Here is a 27,590-nt window from a genome sequence, read left to right on the forward strand (position 1 = left end):
TACCAGACTGTGATACAGCTGGTCAGGATGCTCTCGATGGCACAGCGGGAGCAGTTCACCAGGATGGCTGAAGATGGGTGGTTCTTCTTCAGGGTCCTCAGGAAGAAGAGGCGCTGGTGAGCCTTCTTAACCAGGCAGCGGGTGTTGGTGGTCCAGGACAGATCCTCTGAGATGTGGGTACCCAGGAATTTGAAGCTGGAGATACATTAATATATAGGATTTCAAGAACACAAGTGGAATCTTCTCTGCCTGGAATAACATTTTAAATGAAATTCCTCCAAACCTACATCAGAATTTCAATGAGGCAGTGATGTTTCCAGGAACAACAAAACACAGTTGGCTCCCATATCGGTATCTTTTCTTTAATTAGTTTTAGCAGACAACAAAGGCCAGGCTGATTACTCTGACCCCTGCCCTCTTTCAAACATCTGAGAAATGGGTTAACATCACCTTCCCTTCAGAATGACAGCTGAATTATCACTTAGCTCACTGAGAGCCAGCTCCTTCTGACACGCTAAAATAACAATGCTAGCCACAGCCGGCTCCATCTGATTTCACACTATACTTGCTGCTCCTACTTAACATGGCAAGTAGCAATTTCATTACAAATCTCGATCTCTCTGTCTCCCTTTCCTTCTTCACTGTGATGCCCTTAACCAGTGACACCCTAATTCATTCACTGCCCTCTTTCTGTGGTCCCCCAGATGCATGTAGGGTTAAGAGCCTCTCCCCCAGGGCCTGGCCCTCATTCACACTCTTGGGAGTCTGCATCACTATTACGCGTGCCATTTGCACAAATTGCTCCATTTGTGTTTGAATATGAAATGCATTTCCTGAATATGACTGGAGACTGTATCTATCCCCTGAGAGAGAGCAGTTGAGACTTGAGGGACATTTTATTCTTCACTGAGATTGCCTCCTCATATCCTCTTTGCCATTAAAGGAGGTTTGAGGAATTTTATTTGTGAAATTGTACAGAAATCCAGAATTCTGACTGATGATGGCAGAATGATATCGTTAAATGGGCTTCACTTGGTCTTGTGTGTTGTGATAGGAAGAAATAATCCCTACATGAACGAGTGCACAGAGCACTCAAGTTAATGACACAACTTTAAAATACAAGTGCTACATTTCTTTTTAGTATGGTACATTCTTAAAGGTTGGTGAAGCAGTGCCTCTTAGCATTTCTTCTCTTAAATCACAGATGGGCTCAATATGCACATACATATTGAGAGTCGCTGTACCAGAATCAAATTCCTCGTGTGTCCAACACACCTGGCCAGTAAAGCTGATTCTAAATTTGGCTACTTGCATGCAGTACAGTGATATAGTAGCATATTTATTTTGAAGCGATGAGGTCAAATAATATTAGCTAGTAATTGTACTTTAATCGTATCAGCTTTTATTGGATCCATCTTAATCAAAAAGCTTACTACACACAGAACTGTTACATGCAATTAGACACCTATTGCTAAAATCTGGGACTGGGTGACAAACTAGTATTATTGTTTATTGAAAAACGTCAAACCCCACAAAGAACAAATCTATGTTTCAGCAGCACTCGAAGGCAGAGCAGGAGGAACTTAAGCCAGACCTTTCAAGAGAATCTCAACCTCTGCAGCCAGTGGGGTGAGAGTTTTAATTATGAGGGGAATTTTGATAATATGAAGTGATGTAACTATCTCACAATATAGCAGATCTAGTTATGCTGGCAAGACATCATAAATGACCAATGACATCTGACCTATACTCCACTCCATCAGAATCTATGACCTTATCAGATTACATATGCATCACTGTTGTCACCTTTTCAGATACTATGAGGAAAAAAAAAGAACTGGAACAATTAAAACATTGTTATATTTGCTATTATTATAGCTGCTGTACTCGGCGCTCCCTTGGTAGCTGGCTGCCCAAGCCATTTTGCATCTAAAACTTGTTGAATAATAAATTATTCCGTGATTTAATTCCAAAGGAAGTAGCAAATATTTCTGAGAACAAGCAACACACCTATCTAGCCGTGGGTGCCATTCCCGCTGAGTTGTTTTTAGTTTACATCCACACTAGCGCTCTCATTAATCTTCATGCATTTCAAAGGCCTTCAGGGATCATAATTTTTAAAAATAGATTTCTGTGGATATGCTATGACAATAATCTGACAATCCTGTGAGTCTAAGGTTATTTCTGGAGACACTTCTCTGTGAGTTATGGATATACTGTATTTTGTTGAGATCACAATGTCTGTCACAGCAGCTGAGGTGCTTTTTGTGTTGTCTTGTTGCTGACAAAAAAAAAAAAAAGGAGTAGATGTGGACAAAGAGCTCCGGAAAAATCTCAAATTGCATATTGAATTCTAAAAGCACACCCTGGAAGGCAGAATCCTGGCAGAGCCTGCTCACTCAGGCTGCCAAAACCCAGACAATGGTAATTGCTTGTCATATTTGTGAAATTATGTAGGAAATACAAATGCCATATTAAAACCTTTTTTAAAATCTATTCAAGCCTATTTGATTCATTTTCATCTCTCTCTTTTCTGGCACAATGCACTGGTGTGATCACAGTTCCTTACTGGCTTGCTGCTTTTAATGTTGTCTCAGTTACAGTATTTCATCCGAGTCCCAAGCTCCCCACCCTACGCCTGAGTACCTCACATTCAATTGCTGTCTTTTTAATATCTTTCTTCCTAACTGACAAATCATCCAGTTGAAGAACAGTGATATCACCCTTTACACACTGACTGCCATGAAGGACAACACAAGAACAGGGTCCACTGATGGACTAACTTACAGATGGGGTGTAAAGGACACCGATACACCAATAAATCTTCCAACACCTCCCATACCTGTTGCACAGGCTGCTTCCTCTGCAAGACTTTGCTTTTTGTCACCCTGTCTCTGTACAATATGTGATAATACTTAACGTTACATTACCGGTAAACATTTCCTTTATATGTTGGTAAGGAGCCACTAACCCTCTGCAGAGGCATCTGTTGGTGGACTACAACTCCCCATGCTGCTGGTGATGGCTACCAATCACTATTGTTTACACAACTAACACAGTTTTTAAAAAGTGACAGTTTGTGGTACTGCAGTCAAAGTACATGTACATAACTCATGGTTCCTCTTGTACTTAGAGGGCACCTACCCTGAAGTAGGAGAGAAAACAGAGTTCTAATGATTATCGATTTCTTTTCCTGTTGGGGGGCACAGTGGAGCGGCAGTCAGCGCTGTCGCCTCACAGGAAAAAGGTTCCAGGTTCGAGCCCAGGCTGAACCGGGGCATGGGTTCTCTCGGAGTACTCCAGCTTCCTCCCGCAGTACAAAGACATGTGGCTTAGGTTGACTGGAGACTCTAAATTGCCTGTAGGAGTGAATGTGAGTGTCTGTCTCTGATAGACTGGCGACCTGTCCAGGGTGGACACTGTCTCTCGCCCAGTGTCAGCTGGGATTGGCTCCAGCTCCCCCATGACCCTGTTCAGGAATAAATGGTATAGATAATGGATGGATGTTCCTGTGGTGCAGACACAGAAAAGATGGTCATTTGTTCATTAGTGCTATGAACTATGAAAAAGTTCCTCTGGTCCAAAAGCACCTGTTACTGGCAGTTCACTTAACTTGAAGGCTCATTCTTGACATTGAATTGTGTGCCCACTTTTTTTCTGTGATTTCAGAGCTTTCAGCCACGTCTTGTAGCTTTTATCACCAGATGGAGTTGCCATGTCATTTATCAGCATAAAAGTTAATGTTGTTTTGTGAGTCTTTTGGGAAACATTTTTTACTTTTCATAAACAAAGATGTCAACGTAAGCACATGAATAGAAAATCAGGCTGACCATGGCTGATGTTTTCTATGAGGGAAAAACTAGTTGTAGCAGCCCACTATCAAGCAAAAAGGTGAGTTTCTGATATTAAAAACATCAATTTTGGGCCAAAATGATAAACAAAGCCAACTAGAGACTACTTAGACCTTTACAAGTAAACCAGCATATGAAATGCCACAACAGAGAGTGAACAGCTTTCCAGATGGTCAAACAGAGTGAACCCACAGAGAAAGACAAGACTTCACAAACAAGGGCAGAACCTGAAGTACGATAACAAGCTGGAGAAGCACATGGTACTGAATTCAGTGAGACTTACTCCACCAGTCATCAAATGAATACAATGGACATGAGACTACACATGTTCAAGTCATTCATCTGTTGAGAAATACAAGGCAACAGAAATAAAAGCCGGGGGTAGAAGAGTGTGATTTCTGTGACTGTCACTGTAACATTAAAGGTCTCAAGTAATACAAACAAAAAAAAACAAGAAAACTAGCACACAACACAAGCCTGTACTGTAGTTAGCCTGCCGTTAAGTTCTGAAGAGCATGTTTAAACACATAAACCCACATAGAATCAGTATCTTTATATGCACACAAGAAACCAGGTTACACAGAGGAATCATGTTGTGTAAGACACGAGACAGCTGGGCTGATGGCATAGTGAGAGCACAGCTTTTCCCCACTGCATGAATGTACTCAAACTAAGCAAAAAGTGCAGTGTTGAACAGCGGAAACAGACCTTCTGACTTTCAGATGAAGCGTTAGCTATTTTATTTCTACATATTTGAATATCAGGATGCATCAGCCGTAACAATCGAAATAAAATAAATCAGATAAGTGTTGTAAGCTGTTATTTAAGTGTATATAAACACAGAGTTCTAAACAGTTTATTTGTACTCACTGCTGTCCTTCCCCTAAGCATCCTGGTTGACAATCAATCTTTCATTTACTTTCTACCTGGTGGCAATTGTCTCCTCAGATGACCAGCCGCCTACAAATTTTACAGTCCAGCACTTGGCGACCACAAAGACAAGCAGTTCCTGCTGGAGCTATAGTATCATAACCATTTATGGTCCAGGATCACTGTTGTGACAGTAATGCAAAGAGGAGCCAAAAGCTCAAAAAGTTATGAAAATCATGAGTGGGAAACAAAAAAAAAAAAAAAACTAATTTGCAAGTAAATGGCCTCCTTATTAGTTAAGGAAAGTGCAAATTGTGTATTTGTGCTTTAAGACTAAACCCATCAGGGTGAACACCTTGTTATCTTTGAAAATAGTTGATCAACTATTTGCTCAAAGTCTTTAGATAACCTTAAAAAAAGATCTGAGTAAATATTCCGGACAGAATTGTGAGAACCTGACATAATCCCAGTTTGTATGTCCTCAGGTAAGAATCAAACCTGATCACGTGTTATTTTTCTGTTACAAATCAAGAACATATCTCACAAATAACCATCCTGTGACTGATAAAATAGTATGCACTTACGGACACTGGTGACATCCGAGTTACGGAAAAGTTTCTCAGTTATAGAAATGTATGCAAATACACGCTGTACCCTGCAAAGTGCTACCAAAGACCTTAAAAAAGGGCAGGAGCAAAGAGGCAGAGTGACAGGAAAGGAAAGAGCTGAGCACAGAGGCATAAAATCTGAATTCAAAAGCAATCATTTTTGTTCTCAGCTCATAAAGCCGTTCGCCATTGATAGGAAAGGCAGTAAAAATGGGGATGAATGGATCTGAGGGGTTCACAGTGACACTTCCAGTCACAGGATCAGCTTGAATCATCCAGGAGTTGACCTCTAGTTGAGTGATGGGTATCACACAAGCAGAATTACAGTAATTAGGTCACGCAAAATAATAAATACTGTAATGTGATTCTAGCCTAGTAAGAAAGTTAAAAGAAAAAAATTTTATAATTTGACAAATTTGACAGAAATGCAAATTGTTAACACTCAAATGATTCAACTGATATTCCAGAGGCTAAAGGATAAATAATTTGTTTTCACAAAAGTAATTAATGCAAATAGTCATTAGCTGCAGTGCTGTCAACATGAGATGAAGATCTTTGCTGGGTCAGAAAATGCAGAAAAAGTATTGGCAAATGCTAGGGACCATCAGAATAAATTTGGTCTAACAAACCATATTCACACGGCGTCCATAACATAGCAATCGAGGTGGGAAACTGTACGCCGAAGCTTGACAGACGCGGATTGGGGGGAAAATTTTAGCATGCGTTCCTCTGCTAACTTAATCTACTTGAATACTGGGATAATGAACATATAAATACATCTTCACTTACCACACTCTTGTAATAGATCTCCTCACTTAAGCTTTTTTTGGTTCAAGGAAAAGGTCGGGGGACACTAAGAGGGTTAGTCCCTGAAGAGGCTGTATGTCCTCCTCAAGACCTTAAGCGGCATCTCCAGGCACGTTCACCGTGGAGCTTACACTGCTGCTACAATACCCTTTTGTCTTTGACTTAGGCAAAAAATTAAATTCTAATTCTGTAGCCACCTTCTACATAGCTGGATTTGATTTTAGCAAAGCCTTTTTCATTTGACTATTGTGATTAAGCCATCAATGACTTTAATGAACTCTCTGCTTCATAATCTTTATTGCTTTACAGTTTAATGAAATCACATTTCACAGAGATTTATGATGTGAATGCGATAGCGATTTACAACTTTCTGTGGTGAGCTTTTATTCTTTTTACACACTAATTATACAAGATGTCGTTGGAAGAATAATCTCCATATGAAAGTATCTCACAAAGAAAAGCTCTCTAAAGCGGTTGTGTGTATGAAGTGTGAATATACAGTAGCAAACACAGCTCTGTGATACAGCACACTCACACATTGAAATTCTCACAGAAAGAGAAACATTTGCGAGATCACAGTTAACATTTAGACCTACAGTTGAGTGCAACATATTGCATTACATTCCACCATTGTTCTTTTAATTTGCATTACTTTTACAAGTCGAAGATCCATGACTGAGGAAACAAATTTAGGTGGGTTTTATTTCTCACTTAAGAGATTTAGTGAATGAATACAGTTAAAGGAGATAGCGTTCCACCTCCCCCATAGTGTCATGCCTCAGACCATCACTGCTGCAACCACACATCTGCTCTGTAATCTTGTTTCCTCATCACCCTGACGCTTTCTAAACATCTACAGACCTAGTAAGGAATTATGACATGCAGCCTTGAGTGTGTGGTATACAACTCAATTTTTCAGGTCATCTATATAGTAAAATGCCACAGAAAGAAAAACCAAAAACAGAGTACATTTTGTAATGTGGGGCCACAACTAACCAGACCTTTGTTTGGGAGAGATTTACAGTATATTTCAGATAGTACTTTAGTTTAATATTCCCCAGTTAATACAAAATGAACACGTCCTCCATGTTTACCTCAGGGTTTTCCCTACCATAGTAAGACCAAGACCATTTACCATTCAATCACCAATCACTGTTAGTGTGATTGGCAGCATCACCAAGCCACACACACACAAGGAAGGAAGTGCTGAGTCTTTTTAATGATAGCCTAAACTATTGGTGTAGTTAAAAAAATTGGGATTATTTCAAGTATGAAAATGTAATTTTTGTTTAGAAAAAAAAAGAGGCGCAGTGCGGTGAGTAGAACATGACTGTTGTTGCTCTAGTACTAAACCTATGATGTGAGCTGCTTCAGTAAGCTACAGGAAACTGCTCCAATGTTGTTTTGTTTTTAAGTAGGCTGTTTATTTGTTCATATCAGTTGTGCCTCTGGCTATTATTTGAGATTTGGCCATAGTTTGAATACCAGCTTTTATATTAATTGTTTTTATCCATTAGCATATTTCAGTGTGTCTGAATGGTAACGTCATGCTGCAGACGTACTGTATATAAATAGCTTTTTTTTATGCCATGCAGTCGAGTTCTATTCTTCAGCATGAATGTAGAGTAGGCTCCACTACAATGAAAGTGGTAAGATGTTTTCCTATTTGGATGAACTGCTCACTGGACACTGTTTTTACAGGGGTGTCATCATATAAAAAGTAGCAGCACAGTGAAAACATAATATCTACATTTATTGTTTATGCTTCATGTGCGGTATATTGTTATATAAATCTGTCATGATGCACCTTGACGACTGGCATTTTGTGGTTAAAAGCTATACAAATGAACCTGCCTTACCAAGAAAGCAGCCTTTCAAATTGGTCTTACTGTGACTGGCTGTAGCTGCTATCAGTTCCCTCAGTTCAAACTGCTAAACAAGCCACAACCACATTTACATCAGCAGCTGTCAAACAACAGTCACCTGCTGTTGAACACATTAGCTGTTTAATTTCATTAGTGACTGGCCAGCAGCCATCTTTTCCACACAAGAGCATTCAGCTGTCTTTGTCACACCAGTCAAGTGAGAAATTCTCCCACTACTTACTTGTCAAATCATTAATGAATTGTTTATTGCAAATCAATGTTCACACCAAATTTGCATCTCCTGCTTACCTGGGACATGGCAGGTGAACATCTAAAGCGAGGTAGTTTGGGAAACTTGACAGCAACAAGCCTCGTTGGCACCACTTGCTGTCAGTGTGCTTTCTCTCGACCCGTTTCAAGCCAGCCTTCCACGCCTGTACCAAGTTGGCCATCAGGAAACGGACTATGTAGGCATCAGCAATTCTGGCCAGGATGTTGCTACTCAGTGTGTTCAGTGTGAAAAACCTAAATACAACTGTTCCAGGTCACAATGAACTCAGGAAAAAAAATACCCAAAGGCTGTGAATCTCCAGTCCAAATATGAAAATACAGCTTTGTGGTTACTGTGCTCTCTCACCTATGCAGTGTTCCCCCCATTCCTTATTGTTTGTGATCGGCTTCTTTTTCTGCTTGCTTAGTTCATTTGTCATTATGCAAGATCTCTACTCGCCACTCTCCTTCCTCCACTTCTCTCCAAAATGCTTCGTTTATTAATCTCCTTCTCATGTTCAGCCTTCAGTACAGATGCCAAGATTATGTACTGAGTTGATTTAGCATTGCAAAGCTACAAAATATGCTCAGTGTTTTGTACTGACAGTGAAGCAGAGAGATCAAAGCACGCTGAAAAAAAGGTCATATAGTTTGAGTAATAATATGATCAATATAAAAAAAAAAAATCATCATAGTTGTTGCCACCCTACCCTGCTGCTCTTGGCTTCTTCCACTCAGTTTTTTCTTCTCCCAGCTTCCTCCCCAGTCATTTTCTCCTCATTACAGAGTCTCTCTGTCAGCCTTGTCCTATGTAATTCTCACTCAATTACAATCTAAATGAAGCACAGGACTGCTTAACTTGCTTTGCCTCTTCACACTGTTTAATTTGTGACGGTAACAAACTCTGATGAGGCCTCTGCAAAGGTTCATAAATTAAGCAGTCCAGGCTGTATTAATCATCATTGTCAGAAAGATAAATGTGCAATACTAAATGTTTCCATATGAATGAAAAGACTCCATGACAATGACTGCATGGTTTCCAGACAGACAATTTGATCAAGGGTTGTTTGCACATCACCAACCAATAAAATTATTTCAGAGTTTCTGTCTGAGCTAGCATAAAACCTTCATATGCAATGTTTGTACCAATACAGTTTTCACTATTAGCATTTGTGTTCCAGAGGTAAAACTAGGCCAGTGTGATTAATGTCATCATCCCAATGCGAGGAGCATAGACGCCATAATAAAGGGATGTCAAAGGGGAGAGCACGAGTGGGAAGGAGAGCGGCAAAAATAGAGAGTGACTTGAGATGAGCAAAAGATACAGAATAATATAGGAAGAAAGAAAAAGTGGGAGAAGCAACGAACCAGTAGAGGTGAAGACATAACATCAAGAGACAAGAGCTACACTGATCATCAACCAAGGAAAAGGAGCAAAACAAGAAAATGAAATGCATTTGCCTGATGTGGACAATGCATACAAACAGGCAGTGGATAATTAGTCTCAAGAGCAACATCAGCACACACTAAGTGGGCAAAAAAGCTCCCAATATTAAAAGCAGCTGTCTTCAAATGACAGGGCAGACATATTACAAGCTGGTGGAGAGTCTCACCCTTCCCTCACTTTAGCGCTATAGGACTTTAAACTGGAAACTATACAGGTAGCTACACGGGGAGGGCCCCAGCTCCAAAATCTTTAAACTACATACTGAAAAAGAGTGTCACTGTTAATAAAATCAGTCTCTGAAAACATTAAGACTAAAGAGTAAAACTAGGAAAATGCAGGCAGCATGCTGACATTTAAGAAACATTTACTGAAAATGAAGTGCAGTGAATGCAATGTTACAATTACTTTCACTTGGATGTGTTTTGTGTAAAGGAATGAGTAACTCAGCAGTCAAACATCTAAATCTGCCTCTAGATGTTTGCTAAGAAATATAACTATTCATATTATCTGGTGATTTGGCTTCTCCTCTCAAGATTCACACATTCCTCTGCAGAGCAGGGTTGGGCCAATGGACAAAAGACAACACGACGGTGAGCTGGCATCATGATTTAACTCATACTGCAGGACATTGGAACATGGACACTAGGTATGAACAAATAACCACTAGCAATGAACACAACATGTTACCATGGTAATGTTGCACAACAAATATGGCAACAGCTGTAGCCTCAAACTGTTTTGAAAACATAAATATTAACAATGAAGGACAAAATGTCACTGGCTAACTTTTATTAACTAAACCTAACCCAACACAAACTAAATGACTAAAGTTTGACTGAAACTAATACATAGTTCAGTAAACTAGGACGGACTTAATCATAATCAGGTGCCAAAATTTTATTTATTCAAAGAATGATCCATTTTTTGACCAAATAGGAGGGAAAATCAGCAAACTACAATTAATTTAGGTGTTTTCATAGAATATATAATGGTCTTCAGGACTGCTTATTATAACACTGGCGTCAGGTCGGTCTGTGGGATCTGATGTGGTCATGGGAAACGCAAATATTCTTGTATATGAACAGAATCCCATCGCCCAACCCTGACAAAGACTACTGCAGCCAAACATGTTGTGTCATAATTTATATTGCTGTTCAGAGAATTACTCTCCAAGTGTTGCAGATTTCATTCACTCAACATTCACGCAATTCTAACTGATCTGAAAGTCACAATATGGTGAAAAACGCTGCCTGTTGTTTCTCGGAGACGCCTCCAACACAATCACCATGCACGTCATTAACACAGTGCACATGTAAAAAAGTCAGCGAGATGTCCTGTTATCACCTTGTCCGTTGTAATGATTCACTGCAAGAGCTGACTCACATCAGTGAGCAGGAAGTGATCCACTGAACCAGAAAAATGAAGACAACAACAGGCCTAACAGAGAAAATACAGACCTGAGTCTTCCATCAAACCTCCAGAGAGGTGTTTAGGAAAGAACTGAGATGCTGACAGAACATTTTTAGAGCTCTAAAAGTGCCCAAACCCTGGTTATTGTTGTTCAGTTGTCATGAGTATCAATGTTTTTCCACATGGAGACAAAGCTTCACACTCACAGCACAAAGAGAAAACCATACAGACACAGAGAAAAAATAAAAACTCAGCACAGAATGACTACTACTTTGCACAAATCCAGGACAAAACGACCCTTATTTGCTCTGGTGGCAATTACTACAATTACACAGGCTCAATATAAATCCAAAGCCATGATCTTTAATCCTTTGTTTTCCTCTTCTTGTGTTCCCAGCAACTTCCTGCAACTGCGCATTGAATACAATCTCTGCCATGTGTTTATACACTACTGTAAAAACGGAAATGGCTGCACATCAGCTGAGCTACTGCTACATTTTTGCAGCTTTTAGGGATACACTGTGTTTGTGGATTTTGCTCCTGGTGCAGAGCTGCCTTTGTTTTCATCAGCCTACCCCATCAGCACTGCCATCCTTTTTCCTACATGCACTTATAACAGCATCAACATCTGTGAGCAGAGGCAGAGTATAATAAAAACACCTTTCACAGAAACATCTCACTGTGTGCTTCCCAGGAGAATGTGTTACTGCAGTGGAGCTGCAAGAAGCAGGTGAGCAAAAACCACAGCCAGAAAAGCAATTATCACTTAGAAACATCATACATATTACAATTTTAGAAAGAAATCATCCAATCCAGAGGTTAAAAAATAGACAAACTGGTGCACTGGATGCTGGATAATAAACACAAAAGAAATCCTCTGGGTTATGTGGAGCTGAAACAGAAGCAAGCACGGACAATTCGCGCTGCAGGCAGAGAGAGGGAGCTTCACTCTGGAGATGAAGACAACACATCATAATGAGCCTAATGCTACACGGGATGTCACTTGTCAGATAGGAAGCAGTCAGCCCTGGAAATACTGCTGTTACAGTAACTCACACACAAACCACTCTCACAGTCATGCACTGCAGTACAGCAAAACACACAAAACAGCAGGCTAAGAAAAACATATGTGAACGCCTGGGCCACACAACACGAAGGAAAAAAGCACTTCATCTTCTTGAGTGGTGCCAACACGGCTACATGACAACACCTTTCACAACAACTCAGACACCCACTCAAAATTCTGTAAAACAACTGAATTACTAGATGGAAAAGCCAACAGGACTTAAAAAAAAACAGTGGTGGTTGGCAGAAAGGAAACATAACAACTGAGACCACCCAGGCTGGATTTAATACTGCACTAAAATTCAGTTTAATCATCACCTGTAGTGGGCGTCTATGTACACCGGCACGTTAAAAAAAACAAAACAACAACAACTTGAAATGCATGGCTTTTGGCTGTGGACCGCTGCAGATCCAAATATTTACCAGTTTATTTATGTGATCTAAAATTATTAGATATAGACGAATAAAAATAACCACATGCGATTAAGTGCAAAACAGACTCATTTTTACTTAATCCCAGTGTAACCAAGCAGTTGATTATGCAAGGTACTAAACAAGGAGTCATTCACAGAGAAGACAAAGATGTAGACTCCAACATCCATGAGCCTCAACTACTACTACTACTACTACTACTACTACTACTGAGCAGAGGACTAGTATCAGTAGTGTGGTTTGAGTCAACTAGTACTGTATCGCAGTTGTGGTCATGGCAGCTGTAGCTCTGAGGGTAGAGTGGATTAGCCATTAATCGTCCGGTTAGTGGCATAGTATTCTCACTCAGCACCGTGTCTACACACATGGCGTAGCATGAGCGGCACACTAGCAGCAGCAACAGCAGCTCCTCTGCTCCATCTGTGTCCACTCTAGATGCCTTCAGCCACTGTACTGAGTTGTAGATCACTTGCATCTTAGAAATGCTCATAGCCCAGTGCACAGTCACTGTAGTTACATGCATGAAACACAGATGCATAGACTTGAAGCATAAAAATACACTTCAGGTGGAGTTTATGAGCATACAGTGCGAGTGAAATTCAAGCAATTAGGTGGTCTGGGTAGACAGCTGCACTAAGAAACTTAAGGACATCCTGTCAGACGTGAAACTGACTAAAAAAATAACAGCTGAAATGCTTTTTGTACACACCGTTATTTGCAGGTACAGAGTGAAGAATATAAATGGTCTTACTTATAAGGTATCAACTGTCTGAGCAATCACTGAAGTGTAAAACAGCCTGGGAGGCCCAAACCAAATAAAAACTACCTACTCATTTCTGACAGGCGTCTGTGGATGGCTGACAGCTGAATAGCAATTCACATGACTAATATATTTTTCAACTTATAGACAGGTTGTCACTCGGAATGAGTAATTTCAGGTGCTTCTCCTTTTTGTCTCTTTGTTGGTGGGGAATGCCAGAGTTAGTTTGACAATACTAATGTAGTAATATCATTTTATTAAAACTTTGTGTCAAATGCAGCTGAACAGACAAACAAATGCTTGCTAGATTATCTCCCGGCATTCACCGACCACTGTACTGCTTTAATAATTTTAATTGGAAATGTTTTCATGAGCATTAATTGTGATGCAGAAACAAATGGGATTTTTCAGATCGTCACAGTTATAATCAGTCTCCCCCATAACAGGCTCTTTGGTCCATTTTATGGGAACCATTTAGACCTGAATTACTTTCCAGCTGCATTTCCCAGCAATCGCAAAACCAAAGTGTACGCCAGAAAAACATAAGAAAAAAAAAAAAAAAAAAAAAGAGAAGATTTTGTCATGGAGCACAACATGGCATCTTTTGAAAAATGCTGTTTGGTTTAAACACAGTGAGTGTACTCACATTGATCGATGTTCCCGTCTGCTTTCCCCTTCTCCTGCAAACAGAGAGCACACACACAAAAGTGGTTATTACAGGCTTGGAGGAGCGAGACAAAAACAGCCCTTTCTGCAGCTTTGTGCAGACCATTCGTTACTACACCTTTTACCTTTCTGGCCTCAGAGAAAGACTTTGACAGAAAACAAAAGGTGAATATACAAAAAGAGAATGAAAAGAACAGAGAGACGGGAAGTGAGAGAGAACATGGTGAATGACAACAGAGTAAGGAGAAGACCTTTACAACAGTGGATCCCAGAGGCAGTTCAGCCAACCTAATTTTCTGTCTGTGACCATGATCTTGCAGGGCTCCAGACTGACTATTTTTGGCGACACTGCAACTAAATTTTATACCTAGGTGCACCAGTGCAACTTGCAAATATGCCTCCCACTCGTTTATTTTAATGATCATTGTATATTGTAAAACACCAGGAGGGAGAGAGGGTATGGTCGTCAGAACAACGCAGCTTTCTGCAGGAAAGGTCATCTACAGGACTTGTGCCTGGTCCACAAGTAGGTTACTCTCGCCCTCACTCTGCCTTTTGATGCCAATTTAAAGAATAAGGCCAGTCATTGTCTATGCTAATAGTGTTTTCAGAAATCTCCATGCGGAGACTAAAACCGACAATGAATTACCTCTACTCATGGTTAATGTCTGTCAGCCCTGGATTATTTTACTCATCTGTGCCACGGCCCTCTGTTTGGGTGACACGTGTTTTCATTATGAAACCCCAGACCCTACTATGCTGCCCCAAAGTCTCCAAATGGCCATAATTTCCTCAAGTCAGTGTCAACCACACATGCACAAGCTCTCGGCTTCATTTACATTCCACCGTCTCCTTACGCTCAAGTCTGGGGTGCGCGCAACAAGAAATATGTCACCCATTACAGCGAGCTGTTTCACTGATGAGTTTTTAATCCTTTTTGAACAACAAACAGTGGTCTACGACATACACAGACAGACATTAACAGTGAGTAGAGGCAATTCATTGTCGGTTTTAGTCTCTGTATGAGACTCAAGCTTTTCAAAATTTCCAATTCCTTCACTGCTCTCCAAGCACTCTCCTTGTTAGCTAATGCAGCACCTTGTGTGCACCACACAATTATGAATATTCAAAGCTGAAAACTGAGGTGTGCAGTAGAGACACCTTTCAGACTTTTATATAACCTCTTAAAAATAAATAACACCAAGCTGCATCTTTTTTTTTTAACAAGTGATATACAGAAAGTGCTGAGGATGGCAGAAGGGAAGATAGTTGTGCTCCAGGATCACTGAACAGTGACAAGGGCAGATAAGAAAATGTGAGCCCGTATCCTGGTCCTTCTGCATACTAAACTATCACAGGAGATAAAGACATCAAATTCCAGACAACTGGAGGTAGGTTTTAAGAGTAAATATATAAAAGTGAATGGGGTAAAAAATAAAATAAAAATACAAGTCAGCATGAATTAACAATGATGTGAATGGAGATGTAGGGTTTGTGAAAGCTTTGGATGGTTGAATGAAATTCACTGCCACTCACTGGACAGTAAGTTGTGCTTCCATTTTGACCTTTACCAGGGATCTAGCTAACCAGTGTGTGTTTGGGGGGAAGGGGATTATGGTACCACTATTACTCATGCTGTGGGGACATAAATCTGTTTGCACAGTCACAATGTGGGGACTCGATGTCCTTATGGGAACAAGCAGCAGAGTGGTGACTTGGTCTAAGGTTAAGGCAGTGTAGCAGTTATGGTAGGTCAATGTAAATTCCCCTGAAGTGATGGAACCACAACATGTGTGTGTGTGTGTGTGTGTGTATGTGTGCACAAGCTGTGAGAACTCTGGTGTGCTCTGTGTGCTTGTTAGCTACTGGTCACTTGTGCTTGTTGCAGCACCAGTGAGGTCACTCCACATAAATGTATCTGAACTTGAAATGCAATGTAACGTACACGGGCAAAACAACAGATTGACATGTCAATTAAGAAACAGAACACAATCAGGTCTTCCAGTGCAGCACTGCTTCTGAAGCAGCACATACAGTATGTGGCAGCAATTGGAAGTGTTGTGACATTTTGCATTCTTGTCCCTCAGTGTGTATGTCACCAGTAATGAGACTCCATGATAAAATGTGTATGCCTGCAAGGCTCTCTTGGCTTCCCAGGATACCGAGTCTCGTTTCAGTGCCATTGCATGTCATCGCCTCGTCCCAAGTCTCTGCATCTCTATCCCTCTCTCTTTTTGCCATCTGTCCATCTTAATTGTACACGTGCTTCCTCGTGCTGGCAGAATGAAACTGAGTATGCTCATCAGCATGGCCTTCCATCATCTCAAGTGCTGCTGTTTGATCAATTGATTACAAAATCAAGCACAGAGGTGAAAGCAAGGCTTTGTGCTTCTGTTTAAAAACACTGTCCTCTCTTTACCATAACTCACCATATTGCTTTACTCCGTCAGCTTTAGGGGATTTTTATGGCATAATATAATAAATAAATGTATTTTTACCTTTTATATACCTTATGCAGTATATCCATTTAGAACCATGTTAAATTAAATGGTGTGCTGTTACATGGTTTTAACTGATAAATGGCAGCCAATCTGAAACTAATCATTTTGATGGCTGCGGCATAACCTGGCAGTATTTGTGTCTCTGTGGTTTCACACAGTCAAGAGTGAGACGTACCGTGAGCGGAATCAAAATAAATACGCCCTCCAAAAGTCACAGTACTGTAATGTTATTGACGTATGTCTGTTTCATGTTTGCGTGCTTTATTGAGTTTGGTGGTAGCAGCCTCCATCTTGGATGCCGTTTAAAACGCCCACACACACACACACACACACAAAAAAAAGGAATCTGACATTGTTGCAACAGGGGCTACTGACATTTTGAGAGGATGCGATTTGAACAGCAGGCCAATTTAAGCCAAGCTGTATCTGTTATAAAGTCTGCTTGAGTAGGTCTCTGCTCTCTTATACGAGTTGCTATGCAGGAACTCTTCATTCAAGGACCCATATGTTTGCGTGTGCCCACTTTCTCTCTTTGGCTTTGAAATCCACTCAACAACAAAACCTTCAGGTAGAATTACTTGCCTGTATTCCAACTCAACAGTGCAGTTTCAATTTATTTGGTAAGATTCTTACAGTTTTAGAATCTGACAGAAACAGGATATTGATACTTTGACCTCTGATTATGGCAATAAGGGAGGAGCAGGGACAGAGCATGTACCTGATACCACTTATAACACCCATGAAAGCTGTCAGACACTACACACTGATGCCACTAAACAGCAACATTACATTCACCTCGTGCTGGCTTAGCAGGTCGTTAGGCAGTGGAGAAGAGATTTCAGAGGTTTGGGGTTATTTTAAGATAAGTGACGATGACAGAAAGCTGACTGCAAGCTCTTTTCTCTGCTGTGTATCTAAGGGGAGGGGTGCTCACAGACACGCTGTGTGCACGTTCACAGACACACACATACACAGTGTGCCTGCAGACGTGGAAAGTAATTTGTACTAGTAGTTAGTTCATTTACTCAAGTACTGTACATAAGTACAATTGAGCCATCTGTTCTTTGAGTATTTCTATTTTCTGCTACTTCAGCTTCACCACATTTCAGAGAAAACTCTTGTACTTTGTAGTCACTGTATTTATTTGATAACTTTGGTTACTAGTTACTTTTCAGAAAGAGGTTAACAAAGCAAAATACAGTATAATCGGAAGATTTATTCATTTTTGGTGTAAAACTCACAAGCAGTTCAAATTATAAGCATATAAGGTAGCTAACATTAATTCCACCTTTACCAGCTCCTACATTTAACATGATGTACACAATAATACATCAATACTTATAAATGAATAATATGATGTAGATCAGTGTAAACTGTTCCTAATCAGTACTTTTACTTTCAGTACTTAATATTTTTGTACTTTAACATTTTGATGCAAGACTTGCACTATGGTATTACTCCTTTTACTTAAGTAAACAATCTGAGTATATCTTCCACCACTGCGTGTCCGTGAGCACGCACACACACAGTGGACAACAGGAAGAGACTCTCTGCGAGTGAGACGACAAAGCTGGTGGGCAACAAAACCCACCAGTAATGGAGAGAGAAATTAAACACCCGTTGAACAAGCAGAACACAAGAACGGATTTGCTGAAATGCGACGTCTTCACTCTCAACATGGCTGCCGTTCACCCACTAAGCCCATACGGTCCTCATTCTGCTGAAAACAATTATATGTACTCGTACTCAGTCTGGAAAAAAAAAGTGGTATTGTGCATCCATACTCATCACTGGCTGTTTTCACAAGAGTTCATCCATGTTGACTCAAAAGTTATTCCCTAATGTCCCTAATTCATCAGTGCACCAGGAAGCTACTTAATGAAATAAAAAGAAGTCAAAAAGGGAGAAACAGAACATATATGTAAGTGGTAATACTTTGACATGCTTAACTTGGTGAATATTTTTTATTCCCCCTATATCATTTGCAGGAGCACTTTCATATTCCCGTGGTCCTGGCATGGTCTGGTCAACAATGTCATTTATTTAAATCTGTTCCTAGCTTCTAAAGACAAAGTGATAAACAGCAGCTTTACATTTTTAGATGCTACCTTAGAAGGAACACCGGGGGGGTGCAAATGATTTGCTACCTACAAAATCAATGAGAACAAATCACTGCTGCAAATGCACTGTTTTAAGAGAGTAAATTATATTGATTTGATGAACATGGAAACTGTAAACTGTAGCCTACAAGAAAACCGATCTGTTAAGTTCTATTTACTTGGCTGTGTCACTGTTGTATCAGAAAGAACCAAGTGTCTTTGGCAATCTTACACATCGATACTCATTCTTGGTGTCATGACTTAATTTAGAATCACTTCTGATTCATAGTGAAAATTGATTCAATAAGAAAAGCAGCACCATGTTTTTCCTCTTACGCCAGTGCAGTGTTCACCAAGCCACCGGCTCGGCTGCTGGCTGTATGCTTCAGGTCACTGTCATGCCGAAGGGGTCTGAATACTTTGTGAAGCCACTTTTCACATCCTGTCACTTCTTGTAACCACGATACACGAGAAACTGTTTTATTAGAGCTGTGAAATAGCCACAGACTTTTAGCAAAATCTGTAAAACAGGGAAATGTTACTGAGCATGATGCTGTATTCGAGTCCATGACAATGTGATAAAAACTTTTTTCATCACATATTTTTCTATCAAATTCTGTTAGCATCACTACCTGAACACAATGCAATTTTTGTGGTTATTTTATGGTATGCCAGTTGGAGCGCATAACACCTGACACCTAAGATATAATCCACCGTTTATTTATGACCACCGCCCACCCTGCATCCCACTATTACTAGTCTGCCTTTTGGTTCTTATTTATGGATCCTGCACTTTCTTTCCCAATCGGGATTTTACGACAGCTCAAGATCACACCTAAAGCACTTCACACAGTGCACTATGACTGGGACACTTGTGGCTCTGGTGGCCCAGCATACACTCACTACACACCCACAATGCAATGTTTTGTGTGAAATAGACACAAACAAAATGACTCGTGTTCCATCACATGGGTGGTACCCCGTAAAGGAACGTAGGTAGTAAAAGGTACCGGATGGGTGTGCTGAGCATGTAAGTATTCCCTAGCACTATAATTACAGCAGAGTATTATTGCCTCATATAATGGTAACCACTGAATAGGTCCTGTCTGCCTGAAAGGTTTTCTTCAGCTTTGAGAACAAATTATCAAGAGACAGGCTGAAAAATTGTGAACTAACCCTCTGGGGACTGCAGTGAAATAAAAAGTAAATGTTTATGGGCACAACTCATAATCAAAATGTAAATGTAGCTGGGTAGCCCCGATGCTGAAAATCAAAACACAAGAGACGAATCTGCCGCTGTGTGGGCACAGCTACTTTTTCTCGTCATTGTTCCTGCGGTTATTCTGTTTTCATTCAATACAAAATCCAGGACCAAGCATCAAACACAGTACATCCGCCCCTCGACACCTACACCAACAGTATCTGTATTCCTCTCACTCTCCTTTTTAAGCCTGTGACACCTCAAAGAGACTCTATTGTTCCCCTGTTTGCATGTCATGTATTGTTTCAGGGGGATTTTAGTTATAGAAAAAAGGAAGCTTGGCACCACGTCTTCATTCCCACAGGAATTTAGAATACATAATCATGTGAATTCATGGATTTGCACGATTCACCCCAGGGTCAACTTTATATTCTGGCACCAACTGACAGCGTTTTAAGCTTCAATTCTGGCCAGAACAACGGTGGGAGAACGCCTGGGAATTTGTGTTTTGCATCATGGGATTTCAGGGGACAGAACCACCAGGGCAAAACAACACCCCACAGCCGGCTGCCAATTTGGCAAGGCCCAAAGTAAGTCAGACTTAGAACAGACTAGGAGGCGTTCATGCTTCATTTAACAAAGAATTAGGACCACGCAAGGCTGTGTGGTGTGTGTCTGTTTCTGCACAGGTCTTTTTGTCAACCTCTCACAGCTTTATGTTCCTGTTATGTAAACAACATGCTAAAAGATCTCATTCTTGCCTGCAAGGGCCGGTTTGCTCGCAGGGCTCATCATTCTTTCCTCTCTTTAACTCGTGAATCTCCACCATGATAGATGCAACCGGGCGAGCTCACTGAGGAACTTGCCCATGAGTGTTTAAGCATTTATCTCAAACATGTTGTAAATGGATGAACAAACAAAAGCCCAGTTTACAAATGAAGCACACCGAGAAAAAAAGGGGACTACCTGCTTGTTGTCTTTAGTTGCAACCATTAACAAAGTACAGTAAGGACCAAATGAAGTTATGTGCATAGCACACAGTACACCACCATGCGTGTTCAGCCAGCATTGTACAATAATTAATCTTAATGATCAGACTAAAGCCAACAACATCTGTGGAGTAGTACACCTCTGCATATTAATCGTCAAAGCAAAACAATACCATTTTGTACGTAATTGCATGTACCCAGATATGTTGCCAGGGATTATAAACACAGACTGGTGAAGTGTGATGATCACAATTCACTCTTCATTTTCACTATTTGAGATTAGGTATTGAGGAGGAGAGTTCATTTGTGAGTCACAGCCTCAAGCCTTAATAACTGGTGTTGGCTCTGAGTCACGCCTGGGAGAGCTCTACTTAGCCTAGCTCATAACATCTAGCTGGTAATGCTGACAGGCTTTTACATTCACAAGCAGAGACACCTCAGACATGAACAAGACGTTTATTTGCCTTCTGTCATACACACACAACAAACTGGCATGCTGATAAGTGAGCTCCCCTGAGCTACACAACGCTACAGGCCAACAAGCAGAGCACGGCTTCTACTATGCACTGGCAAAGATAGTCTATTTTTAAATTAATATCAGGGTTCAGTGCATTAGCTTAAAAACCAGATTCACAAAAATAAATGGTAGAACACATTAACTGAATAAGAAAGGATTCAATATGCCTATTTATTTGTTCTACTAGTTGACTAATATTAGAAATCGCCAACCAAGTTAAACACAGCTACAAATCTATTCAAACACGGTCGACTCATCCTAACACAACCTAACCAATACCTGCAACCTGTGTTACTTTAATAACTTTTGTTCCCACAGGTACGAGCGACAACAAACGGACTATCAATATCAGGCTGCTGTGAAGAAGCTGCAGTCTGGAGACACAGTATAGGTCCAGCCAGGGACAACGAAACCAGTGTACGAACAGATTCTCTCTTTCAGATAACATGACCAAACAGTGTCCTTGTGATTTTCACAGAGTAACTGTTAACCTCTTGTCCTCACCGTGTGCCCATTTCTCTCCCTATCAATTTCCTTTTCTCTTCAAAAGTGAGCAGAGAGACAGAGAGGAAGTGGAAGATAAAGAGTAAAGATTTCTGCATCACACTGCAAAGTAACTAAGCAACACTGGGGGGGCCGTTCTCTCACAGAGAAAACAGAAATCATTCGTTGCATATTAAGATACAGCTCCACAAACAGTGCTAGGAGGCACAGCAGAGCTGGGCAATATGGCAAAAAATATCAATCAATATCCATAATTCTCAATACTGTATATACAGGGCGTTTATGATGGAGACGTGCAACATGATGAACACAAAGATACATACAGCGTCTTGTAGTGACAATGTAATGTTTACAGGATAAGGTTTCATTTGAATTTTCAGGGTATACTCAGTTTTGGATTGAATCTGAGATTAACCACAAGGTTTACTGTGCTTCCAAAACGTCATTTATTTTTGAGTCATTGACCCAACACTCTGCAGACACCAGTGTCTAACGTTTGTACTTATAGGCTTGTGTAAGCTGCTGTGCAACTAGACAAGTGTGCGCGTCCTAGTGGTGCCAAAGTGCGTCTCCATTTACCCACGTCCCAGAAACTCATCTCCTGGACAGCTTTACAGAATATGCTCGTTTTGTTTATATTGGCAACATTACATTAGAGACACATTCCTCATATTTCTGAAAGTAAAATCTAATGAGGTGCAGTCACGCGTTTAGGCCACAAGCCAAAACGCAACTGATTTGCAGTAAAGTTGTTCTATACACTGCAAGTGTAGCTAGATTTTTACCCTTTTCGCTTTATTTATCCTGGTCTATGCACCTTGGCAGTGGGTGATGTTGTGCCAGAGGTTTCTGCTTTGCCATGTAATCAGTCATTCGCTCGTGTATTTCAGAGAGAGGAGAAAACACTACAATCACCGACTGGAAGTGAACCCTCATCTTGGTCTACATGTTGTGAAAACACTACTGAGCTACATACACAAGACCAGCATGCGTTGCTTCAACACGGCTTCGCCTTTGCATCATAATAACTTAATAAATTTTATGGTAGATACGTTAATTAATCAGTGACTTACCAGCTGTCTGGTCTTCCTGTACGTTAATTAGTTAGAAGGCGCGCGTCGGCCGAAAAGCGTCCACTCATGAGTGCATTTTCATCACAAACACACACTTTAATGATTGAATCGAACTCACGCATCCAAAACAAAACAAAACAAAAATATCTGCTATAAATAAGGAAAACTTTTCGTAGTAAACCGCGACCTTCCATTGACGTGAAACGCCATTTCAGTGAACTGACAAATGACCGACGGGGTTTAGAACACACCGGACACCTGGAGGCTGACAACCAATCCGAATCCTTTCTCCGCCTAGACTGACACACCTAACAGTTCAACCAGCCAATCACAGCAGTTTGTTTCTTACCTGATTCCCACGTGAATTTTATCGACAGATAAAGTCATGAAACAGGCATGAAAAGGAGCGAGCTACTCACTACTGCCAAAGAGTGATAAAATCTTATTAGAATAAAACAACATTTTAATACTTTTATTTTTTACCATTTAAATCTAAATAATTTAGAAAAGAATAAATATTTTTAATTGTCAACAAAACATTTATGGACATTTTCAAGGTGTGATTTGCTTCCATCTTTTCTCAGTCTTGCTGAGAAATATGGCTTGTTAAAACTGTCATTTTCATCTTAACTGTCCATATTGTACCATGCTGGACAAAAGACAAGAAACAAAAATAATGTTGTATTATTATGTTTCACCTCCAGGGATCCATCAGTTCTTTGTGGTATCATGTTTTGCAGAAGGCAGACTGTGCTAAATATGATAACAAATGTGTTTTGACTATATTTTAATCATAAAACTTAATTTTGATGTTGATATGATTGATTTATGTCAACATACAATAAGCGTTTCTCTTGCTTAATGGAGGGTGAAGGTGATGGACTCAGTGGGAAGCAGTACAGTGTGTCTATATGTGTGTATGTGATGTACGGGGATGGGGTGGGGGTGTTGCACAGGCTGTTTACCATGTGTGGCTCCAGGGAGGAGGTACGTGATGTGGTGGCTGTATCCATGCTGCCTCGCCTGCTGCCCTTGTGCCCTTCAGCCAGCCAGCACCCTGAGGTTCCCAGCAGAGTGGCCACAGCCACAGCCCAAACACCCAGGCTGCCCATGAGTGTCTACCTGTGTGGAAACGTAAAAACACAATGCACATAAAGTACTTATGTTTATTCCCTTGTACCCACCGCAGTTTCCAAAAATAAAACATGTTTCACAGCTTTGTAGTTCTCTTCATGTGGGTTTAGCAAGAATGGAATAGTGAATAGTGTACTTCTATATACTGTCCCTGAGAACTGAGTCATGTTCTATATGTTCCTTTATCAGTATGATTAAATAAAACATGTTAAAGTTGTGCTGCTATTTAACTACAAGTCTTCACACTTTAGCTGTGAATTTAATCTGTCATAATCCTCATTGTATGCAAATGAATTTCACGCCCTTATTTTCTTTGATTCAACTGTGGTCTAACAGTACAGGTAACATCATAACATTCTCCGCAAAGGAGATAAAGACAAATGAGTTGAAATCACATTCAAATAAGGCCAATTTCTTTGTTTAGAAGTACACACAATTGTAGTATTTGTTGCAAAAAGATCCGCCATGTGAGACAGATGAGAGCAGTTTCCAGGCAATTTCCATCTTACCGAACAAAGGCAAATATGGACAGGCCTAAATATGACACCAGTAACCATATTTGTGTTAATAGCATCTTTAATCAATACTGATTCAATACTTCCAGTAAGAATTAACAAATCTTGTGCTGTTTGTAGAGTAGATGTCTATATTTCAGGAGTGTATTCGGGACATGCATTAACAGATACTGGAAATGATGTTCATGCACACACACACAGGGACACACAATCGAACAAATACCGCACATGCACTCATCATGCACACACGTACGCACACATAATAATACAGCTATGTAAACATCAAAGCCCACATGGATGGGGATAATTATCTGTATTATAAAGGACACAGAAAATCTTTTGATGTCAACAAAGAGACAGCCCTGTGAAGTCGCAAATGGTGCCGCGTGGCATGGGAGCTTTACAGATACGCTCAGAAGATCACCGCTGTGGTGCAGACACACACAAAAACAGACCAAAAAAAAAACGCAAAGCATCATGACTGCACTTTTGTGTGCAACACTGAAGAGTATTGAACACCTGAAGAAGCTACACCTATTTATGTATTTATTTGAATTAATAGTTCTTTTGGTAAATGATATAAAAATGGCAAGCAAACATTAAAATGTGTTTTAAATGCTAGTGAATGAACCAGAGAGCGACTCATTTCAAGTGGAATAAAATCACAAAATTGTTTTCATATGGGGGAAAAAACCCCATTATAATGCAATCAAATTCTCTAAGAACACAAACAGACGGTGTTAAGTGTTGAATTAGCAGCACTCTGACACAGTCGCATCAAAAAATGAGCATGTATTACACGTTATTGTACCAGTGTTCCTGTTATTGTGTCCATCCCCTGTGGGTAGTGTCTACCGCCCTCCAGAAGAACTCTGATATTTTGCACTGGTAAGAAACACACTATTTATTGGAGTCCATCAAAGCACTGGCTTGTTGTCTAGTCTTATTAGTTGATACAGGTCTTTATAGCTACTATGTGACACGGCCGTTTGTTATGTGTATCATTTTACTTTCAGGTAATGTGTTTATTGTTTTTACTGTGGTCCTCTACTTTATTGTGTGACTTTATTGTGTGTTTTACTGCAGAACCGGTCTGAAAACTAATCTCCCTAAGGGGGTTGTAAAGTTTGTAGCTCACCTGGAAACACACAGTGCATCTCAAACAGTGCAGGTGTTTATGATGTTAAATGTCTGCAGCAGTTCAGTGGATCTGATTCACCTTGACCTGGTCCTGCTGGATGAAATGCAGTTGTCTACTTTACATGTCTATTCTCTTTTTTTTGCAATAAACAAGAAAACAAATCATTTGAATCATTTTATCATTAATTTTCAACAATAAAATCATCATGTTTTTGATGTTGACTCATCTAATGACCTTTTCAGTCTTTTCTCTGCAGGAATAGGCCGAAAGATACATTTTGTTCATCATAACCACCAACAGGATTTAGCTTAATGTGTAAATATCACAGCATAAAACTGTCAATTAAATTCAAGTCCTGCATTTACAATTTTACCTAAGTAAACGTTACATATAATTAAATTTACATTAATTGAGTTTTTGTACACTTGGAGGCAGTGGAGCAGGCCATGAATACACTGATATACAGTTAATTCTTTACATATCTCCTTGTTGTTTCCGTGATTATGGGAAGAGGCTACGGCAACACTGTCATTTCCCCTTGGGATTAATAAAGTTATGTGTCTCTCTCTCTCGCTTGCTCTCTCTTTATTTAACATAGATTCATATGTGATGGTTTAAAGCATGGTTTTATATTTTTTTCAGGCCTATATTAATACAGTGCTCACATGTAGTGATGTGCGATACCACTTATTTCCCTTCTGATTAAATACAAAGTAAAATCCAGGCTATTATCATCCATACAAATAGGAAGGAAAAGCGATGGGTCCAGGCAACAGACAGTGATGGAGAAGAGAAGATATAAGGCGTATCTATGAGGGCTTGCCGCTTTTATTAACAACCCTGGTCACATAGTGTGAAGGGATGTTCCTGCAGATACTGAGCTGCCGGTGCTACATACCCAGGGACCCTTTACATGCCATCTTGGTTGTTGTTTACATCCCTCCTCTCGGCAACTGCACGCAACATCTGCTCTGCTACCGTGAGACTCCAGACTAAAACTTTTTTATTCTAATTCTCAGTGGCTCACACATTTACAGAGCCGTAGTTAACATAGACATGTGGAAGAAGAAGCAGTACCTATCAACCGGGTATTGTTTAGACTGCCCTGGTGATAGCGTAGCTACTATCTCCTGTTAAAGATAACATATACATTTACCCCAAACAGCCTAGTGATCATAAATATTGATCTTTTAACATGGGAAATCAATCCTAGAACAGGAAACATTAGGAACAGAAGTATCAATATTTGAGGATCAATCCATACATCATTAATCACATGCCCATTTGTACACTGAGACAATTATTGTCCGTAATGAGTGTAAAGCTCTCCACTACAAGACAGCACAAAATCTAAGGTGCAGGATGTGACTTCAGCAGTCCATTCCTTCACAGCTTAGATTCTTACCTTTTCTTTATTTTTCACCTTTCCTTTTATATCCATTATTTCAAGCTCGTGATTCATTTAATAATTGGCCGGTTCGGTGAATAATTTAAAAAGCCTCAAACCAATTTCTCAGAAATGCATATAAAGAAATGAGTATGATATTTCTACAAAGTGAGCAATTGAAAAGGGATCCCGGCCAGGCTGCAGGCAGCTCAACAGGACACCTCAAGCCCCCGTGTCCAGAAATGGAAGTTCTAAAGAAATAAACATGAAAATGAGAGTTATGAAAAGAAGGCAGCCGGGAGTGAAATGACGGCATTCAACTCAGAGCACACCATGTCCGTTTATATGATGCTCATTTCTCACTGATCTGAACGAAGTCAAAGGGTGCACTGGCTTTAAAGAGTTGGTCTCTTTAAGCTTTTTAATATGCTGGTCAAATAATGACTTCCTCACAGACTTTCTGACTCCTGATGAATTT

At 40.2% G+C, this 27,590-nt stretch overlaps 1 protein-coding gene across 2 annotated transcripts in view; it reads right to left on the reverse strand.

The window, feature by feature from the left end:
- The window catches only part of fstl4 (follistatin-like 4), a 215,047-nt gene that overhangs the window by 150,888 nt on the left and 36,569 nt on the right, over window positions 1-27,590 (reverse strand). For both annotated transcript variants that reach the window (XM_020611963.1, XM_020611962.1), the window contains exons 2-3: window positions 23,901-24,057; window positions 14,032-14,065 (exon numbers count right to left, since the gene is read on the reverse strand). In XM_020611963.1, the coding sequence (XP_020467619.1) occupies window positions 14,032-14,065; window positions 23,901-24,047 (181 nt within the window). In that variant the 5' untranslated portion in view covers window positions 24,048-24,057. The remainder of the gene's footprint in view (window positions 1-14,031; window positions 14,066-23,900; window positions 24,058-27,590) is intronic.

Source organism: Monopterus albus, unplaced genomic scaffold (genome assembly GCF_001952655.1).
Source record: "Monopterus albus unplaced genomic scaffold, M_albus_1.0 scaffold119.1, whole genome shotgun sequence".
NCBI classification, from domain to species: Eukaryota; Metazoa; Chordata; class Actinopteri; order Synbranchiformes; family Synbranchidae; genus Monopterus; species Monopterus albus.